Here is a 7,709-nt window from a genome sequence, read left to right as displayed (position 1 = left end):
CCTCCTCCTCCTCCTCCTCCTCCTCCTCTTCTCCTTCTCCTTCTCCTACTTCTTCTTCTTCTTTTTTCTTGAGACAGGATCTTGCTAAATAGTCCAGGATGACCTTAGTGTATAGACCAAGTTGACCTTGAATCATGTTATTTTTGTCCCCTCCCTACCTACCTCCCTTCCTTCCTTCCTTCCTTCCTTCCTTCCTTCCTTCCTTCCCTCCTTCCCTCCTCCTTTCCTTGCTTGCTTCTGTCCCTTCTTTTCTTTGTGGGGAGGGAAAGGTCTCATTTTACAGCCCACCCTATCTCTATCACTAGACTGCTAGGATTCAGGCATGCACCACTGCACCTGTTTTTTATATGTTATCATTCTTTTAGATTATTTTAATTAATTAATTTGTTTGTTTATTTATTTTATGTGAATCGGTATTTTGTCTGCATGTATGTCTATGCACAACATGTGTGCCTGGTGCCTGAGGAAGCCAGATTGTAGTTCCAAATGGTTTTAAGCTGCCATGAAGATGCTGGGAATTGAACCTAGGTCCTCTGTAGGAGAAGCAGTGCTCTTAACCACTGTGCTTTCTTGAATATGCATATTAGATACCATGGAGAGTTATCCTTATTTCTCTGAATGAATTATATCTGAGCCCTCTATGTAGCGTTTACAGCTTTCTCTTTCATCCTGATGCTTAAACTTCTTTAGATGATTTTTGGGGACATGGAGAGATCCCACAGACGAAGAAATAATTATCTACTTGGTAAGTTGATCTCTGTTACCTTAATATTATTTGGTTTTCCTTCATACAACTTGTTAACACAGTTCTCTGGGAATCACTTAAAGCAAGATATGTCTACTTTTTCTACAGATAACCTTTGAACAATTAAAATCATTACAGAAAAGCAAACACCTGGCTTTACTTTTACCCCTGTCTTATCTCCCTGGGTAGTGATGCAACCATTCACTGACATATTTCTACAAAGTTCTACATATAAGATCACATTCAATGGTCCCACATGTCTGCAGATTGGGGGCGGGAGGGTCAAAGTCAGCTTCCCCATTCTAGTCTGCTTCTACTGCTGGGATAGAACACCACAACCAAATGCAGTGTGGGAGGAAGGGGCTTGTTTGGTTTATGGATCTCATCCTCAGTCTATCATGAAGGGAACCCAAGGCAGGAACCTGGAGGCAGGAACTGAAGTGGCAGCCATGGAGGAGTGCTGCTTACTGGCTTGCTCTCTAGTGCTTGTTCAGCCTTGTTTCTAAGGCAACCCAGGACCACCTGCCCAAGGGTAGCAGCAGCCACACTTGTCTGAACCCTCTCATATCAATCATCAATTGAGAAAATGTCCTACAGACTTGTTTAGGGATATTTAGTCAGCCAAGGTTCTCTCTTCTCAGATGACTTATGTCAAGTTGACAAAAAACAAAAGCAAACAAGTAAAAAACCAGCATGCATGTTAAGAGAGCCTCATACTTAAACATGCTTGTTCTCCTTTCATGCACCATCCAAGTTGTAGTGTCTAGTGTGTGGTTATGTGCCTGATCAGGGTAGACTCAGTGGTCTCCAGTCATGTGACTGACACTCACATCATGATCTCTCATGGCGTCTTTGTTGGGTGATAAAAAATCTGCATTTCCTCTCCTGTACAATGTTTAACTGTAAACACCTAGAAGCCATTTTAAAAAATGTTTCTGATGAGTTTTCATACTGGCGTTAATGTCAATAAAACTCTCTGCTGTCCTACGCTGCTCCTCTGTTTAAGGAGGATATCCGTGGTGTCAGTTCTACAATTGCGGGGCCCTCTGAAGTGGGTGGAGGGGTCTGGCCTGATGATTGTTAATGTGTTACAGGTTTTCTTTCTGATGAATCCAAAAGTGAACAATTCTATGACCGGTCACTTGGTAAGTGGTCTGTTTCCTTCTGTAAGATACCACTAGAAACTCTGCTGAGCAGCAGGGTCCACACTGAAGCCACTGTACAGGGGACAGACCTTGGATTGGAAACCATTTCAACAAACAAGAATGTTAATGCATATACTTGCTTTGTAGATCAGAAAAAGGTAGCTTGGAGGCACTTGCTCATGGAAGTTACCAGAAATCAAATGTTAAGTCAGCCTAGGAAGTCACCACTTGGTGTTTCTTCTTGTCCCACCAAGGGCGACCTTCCCCCTGACTATCTCCCTCCTTTACCAGACTTCTCAGTAAATGGATGAGACTGGGACTTTAGTCCCTTCCCTGTCCTTTCCATATTCTGTCTCCTGAATGGTTCTACACACCCTGTTTTCTCCACTATTACCCGGAAGAGTTGAATATTGAAAGCACTTGGTATAAATTGGCAAATACAGAGTATATACCCACCCTCACTACCCACCAAGGCTTCCTCCTTTGGCCCTCACTTCCAGGCTGTGGCTCCACTGTCTTCTCCCTGACTCCTTGCAGGCTTCTGTAAGGTATTTCTCTCTATTTCTAAAGATTCAATGCCCCTAACATCTCTGTAGACAGGCAAGGGCAAAGTCAGTTTTCCCCTTAAGAAGGCCCTGTACTTGTACATATTTATTCCCCCAGCATTGTCTGAGTCATAGGGTCCAGTGTGTGGCGATGTGTCCCTGGAATAGTCAGGACTCGATCTCATCTGTGTAGTCAGGGTGGACCCTGTTGTCCCCAGCCATGTGACTAGGACAGAGGTCAGACTTTGACCTATCTGTCTTTTACATCTGCATTCTCTACTCTGCTTTCTGGCATTGTGAAACCCACCCTGTGTCCAGAGCCCTGCTGATAATGACACTGATGCTCACACATTAGAGAGCTCTGGGTCTTGACTTCATGCTCTAGTTGATCCTATGTGCCAGGAATTAAACCTGAAACTTAATTTTTAACCTTGCCCCCCCACCATACACACAAGACTTGTTTCTTTGGTAGAACACACAGCTAGCATAGCCATCACTGCTGCTGACATGTTCTTTGGGACAATTCTTTCAGAACTGTCTTCAGAATCCCTGGCCTACTCCTTGAATGTCTGTCACAGTAGCAACTGTTATATCTTGGATTTTGATTCTGGAAATGGTCAAAAGCAGGAATTAAATCAACAGTTTAGATTGATAACCTACATGGGGGCTTTGCTCCCAGTTGCTATGTATCAACACATTCCCGAATTCTGCATCTTTGACAGCAAACTGTGACTCTCTAGTAGTTTCTGGTGTAAAGAGCACAGGAGCAGGGGAGCTAGGTATCTCTGAACCACTGTATGATGTGATGGAAAGGCCGTCGATTGGTGCTTTCGGCAGATGTTGACTGGGGCCAGAGGGTTGGTATTCAAGCTCCTGGCTTGGTTGTTGGAAGGGTTCAGGTCCCCATGGGCTTTGTACTGAAAATTAGTTTTTTACTACATGGGTATCTCGACAGGGATGTGTGAGTGTCCTTAAAACATGTCAGATTTCCCTAGTGATGAGGGACAGGAAGAGAGAGACAGAGACTCAGAGACAGAAAGAGACGGAGACATAGGGACTCAGAGTCAAAAAAGACAGAGACAGTTAGAAATAAACAAAGAGAGAGAGAAAGAAAGAGAGAGAGAGAGAGAGAGAGAGAGAGAGAGAGAGGTGCACATGGAGAGACAGAAAGAGACAGACAAGGAAAAAAACACACACAGAAACTGAAAGAGACAGAGACATAGTTAAAAGGAGAGAGAGGAGGGGAGGGAGGGGGAATACAGTTCAGATGTAAATTCATGTGATTAGCCCTCTTGTGTGTGTCAGAAGGCATCTCGAAGCCACCACTTAACCACACTGGGGCCTTGGAGCATCATTAATGCAGATGTACAGCTGTCTCTGAGATGCCTCAGAACATGATGATTTAATTTAATTCCACAAATGTGTGTGACAAGCATGGGGCAGTTTCCACAGATGCCTGAAAGAGAAACGTGACAGTTCCCGCCCTCGAGGGCTTGCAGCTGAGAGTGTGACATGGGCTGTGGAGTGAGAAGTCAGCTCTGGGTGCCACTGTGACTTGAGAGGGCCGGAGGCTTGTTGAGGAAGTCAGGAGATGGTGCCTTGGGTGTCCCGTGGGCAGTGAAGGCTCAGGTTGTGTTTGGCTTGGTCTCATCAATTTATGCCTGACAGAGTCTGCTTCTCCCTTCCATCTTTAGAGATCATGAGGAGGGGACATCCTCCTGCCCACAGAAGGTTCCTGAACCTCCATCGCAGAGCAAAAATAAATTCTGGCTTTGAGTGACATCCTGGAGGTAAGGAACTATTTAGAAGCAGAAGGGATGTAGAACAAGTCCCATGGCATCCTTCCAGGCTCTTCAGCAGCCACTCCATCTTTCTATTGCCTCCTGCCTCCCCCAGGCACTGTGCATCCATCTTGTGGTCCCCATCTTTCCCCTATGACATCTGCTGTTACTGATATGATCAAGTTTCTCCACTTTCCAGATCACAAAGAGAATACCTCCTGCTTTTCCCAGTCTCTCTGCCCCAATGCTGCCCTCCCTACATCCGTCCCAGGAGGTTCCATAACATTCTTCATGGAATCTTCTTTTCTTTCTTTGTCATTTCAATACTGGTGGCCAGCTATACTCCCTCAGCCTAGTCCTTTCTCCCCTCTATTACTCTGTCATTGCTTCCTCTTCTTTGACTGTCACTGTTATCGATGTGTAGCCTATCTTCAAATGAGTCACACTCCCCCAAGATCTGGGTCTTTATGCCAACTGCCTGCTAGGGGCATTGGCCGCAGCTGAACCGTGAGATCTGGAAGTTTTGCTAGCTTCCTTTCTTGGATGATGCCATTGCTACCAACCTCATTTTCTCAACTTAGAGATCTGGGGAGCATCAATGAACCTTCTCTTTTCTTCCTTGTCTCCTGGCATCTGTGGGGTGCAGGATTATTGTTGTATTGGCAGATTTATCTAATATCAGCCAGACATTTTCTTCCATAGTTACTAATGAACTGGATGCATTCTGGCCTCTCGGCCTCGTCTCACACTACCTGCCTTGTCTGCTGTCCTTGTTTATTCTGGAAAGATGAGGAGACCTTGATCCTCCACTGGCGCCCTCTGATGTTGACTTGACTTGTGGGCTAAATCAGAGCTGTGCAAAATCCAGACTCTGAGCAAAACAGAATAATGGATTGTACACTCTCCCGCAGTGCTTTGGGGGAATGGTAGACTGAGCCCCGATCCACTAAGCTGTCACCCAGTATGGCGGAGTCTCACCACTATACACATTCTCGAGTACCAGGGAAGAGAGAAAGCAGAATAAGTATTCTAAAAACTCCAAAGAGACTCCAGGACGAGACACTTAAGAGGAAACTTAGCATACAGTTGCAGGAGCTCAGCAGTTAAAAGGACTTGTTCTTTCAATGGACCTGAGTTTAATTGACTGCCAGAACCCACATGGTGGATCATGTGTAACTTCAGTTCCAGGAGACCTAGCATCTTCTTCTGACCTCTATAAGCACCAGGCACACATATGGTACACATACACACAGGCAGACATTCATAAATAGAATAAATAAGTCTTAATTTTTTAAAATTGTATTTAAAATGCAATTACGGTTGTGGATTCAGGGCATTGATGTTTGCAGCACACACCCAAGTTACTAATAAAGCCTCAGCATTCATGCACTTTACATCTTTAAAGAAAACCTTTATTTATTTTATGTGTATGAGTGTTTGCCTGTGTGTATATATGGGCAAGCTGTGTATGCCTGGGGCCCTCACATGCTGGGAACTGAACCTTGGTTTTCTGCAAGACCAGCAAGTGCTTTGAACTGCTGAGTCCTGTCTACAGCTCTTTGTACACTTTGTAGAGTAAACAACACTACATGCTTTCAGACACGACTGGAACGCCCCAGGATAGCTCACAGCGGCCTTACTGCTTCAACTCTGAGCACACCTCTGGCTTTGTCCTTCCCATACCCAGCCGTCCCCTGAGCTCCCATGATGCCCAGGTTCAGTTCCCAGACTTGAATGGTAATTTACAGCCATCCGTAACTCCAGTTCCAGGGGATCCAATACCCTCTTCTGGACTCCAAGCATACCAGACACACACATGGTGCACATACACACACGCAATCAAACACTCCCAGGCTTGTTGAGAGTGGGATCCAGAGAGCTTCCTGTTACCTTCATTCAAGGGCCCTGCATTCAGCCCATGAGGCAGGGCACACCCGTGCTTAGCGCATTTCTTTTGGGCTGGGATCTTTCACTTTGGGTTTTTGAGAGACGTTTCCCTGAAAGGCAGCTAAGCATGGTATAATTAATTTGAACAACTTACAATTTGAAAGAAGTCAGATGACATTTTACTAAAATGGAGAGAAAAAATCCACTGTGGATAAAAGATGCAAGTGGCAGATCTTCTTTTTTGATCTAAAAATAAAAACCAACTTCTTGCTGAGATCAAGAAATTCGTCATTTGGAAGAAAGAAACTCATTGTATTCTTTACATACATGCAAAAACTTGCCCTTTGTCCTGTAGAGCATCTGGAGAGGGGAGGGGTTTAAGAGCAGAATTTTCAGTAGATGAGCGTGCTTTGGTTATTAATGATATGATTCCATCAAGTGTGCATGCATGTATGTGTCGCAATAGAGTGGGATCATCTAAAATCCGCAGAGAAACGAATCATCCAAAACACATGTCTTCAAAAAGCAGCACAGACTGGAGGCCAAGAGCAGCGGCCTTGGTCTGTTCATCGATTGCCGCTAGTGTCCCAGTAACATCTGTGGCCCCATGTGACCTGTAGCAGGGCAGGTTTTGAAACAGCCCATCATGTTGCCTAGAGCCCTAAAACGGAGCCTGTCACGGCCACACTGGGATTCCACTGAGGAGGCATCCAGCCCTAGGGGGGCTGTTTGGGATTTTTTGTTTGTTTAGTTGGTTTTTATTTGTGTATTTTTCTTCCCAACGGACCACAGACTCTTTGCAGATGCCTTACCTGGCTAACCTTATTGTTTTAGTTCGATGACTAGTGAAGAAATCCTGAATGCCTATTTAAACTTACTTAAAAAAGTATCCTCATTAATTTCATGAAATAATTAGGATAGGATGGGTAGTTGGTTGACCAGTAGTGCGATTGTTATTTTAAAAATGTGAATCACGTTTTCTCCATTTTATCATGAGCCTGCCTTAGTCCCTGGATTATAATAGAAACTGAGCAAGTGTGTCTATAATCAAATAACTACTGTTCCAGTCTTCTCTGAGGTTTCCAGAAATGATTTAATACTAGAGAGTGAAATGTAGAACTTAGTAAAAGATCCATGATGGTTTAGTGGGATTCTCAATTACGCAGTTTGGAAAACCAGGACCCCATTCCCATGTTAGAAAGAGTCTGCTTGAGATCCTTCACTTTCTTAATCTTTGTAGCCCGGACAGTTCTGTCTTGGAAACTGTGGAGTGGCCGGAAGAATCTGAGCTGGGGCAGTTTCCTTTGCACTGCCCTGTGGCTGGCATTGGGATTGTCAGCTTGTGCCTAAGAGCAGTGTCAGGGGCAGGTCTGATGGTGGGTTTGGTCCATAAGCCAATGACAAAAAGATCAGTGCCATGATTTCTCCACATATTCCTTCAGCCACTGTTGATCAAATGTCCTCTCTGCACCCAGGGAGACCATGACTCACAAGTATGCTTATTGCCTTCGCACCCGCTGCCTTAGGTCAGTCACATCACATCGTATTGTACTGTACTGTACCATATCATACCATACCATAGCATATTATATCATACCATACCATA

General features: G+C 44.6%; 1 protein-coding gene across 1 annotated transcript in view; it reads left to right on the top strand.

Moving 5' to 3' along the window:
* Spp2 (secreted phosphoprotein 2) overlaps positions 1–7,709 on the top strand; it is an 18,993-nt gene that overhangs the window by 9,033 nt on the left and 2,251 nt on the right. The window contains exons 5-7 of the mRNA XM_028755381.1: positions 691–745; positions 1,840–1,890; positions 4,130–4,225. Of these exons, the coding sequence (XP_028611214.1) occupies positions 691–745; positions 1,840–1,890; positions 4,130–4,215 (192 nt within the window). The 3' untranslated portion in view covers positions 4,216–4,225. The remainder of the gene's footprint in view (positions 1–690; positions 746–1,839; positions 1,891–4,129; positions 4,226–7,709) is intronic.

Source organism: Grammomys surdaster, unplaced genomic scaffold, assembly GCF_004785775.1.
Source record: "Grammomys surdaster isolate TR1022 unplaced genomic scaffold, NIH_TR_1.0 126059, whole genome shotgun sequence".
In the NCBI taxonomy this organism is placed as follows: Eukaryota; Metazoa; Chordata; class Mammalia; order Rodentia; family Muridae; genus Grammomys; species Grammomys surdaster.
This window is presented reverse-complemented; position numbering and strand designations above follow the sequence as displayed.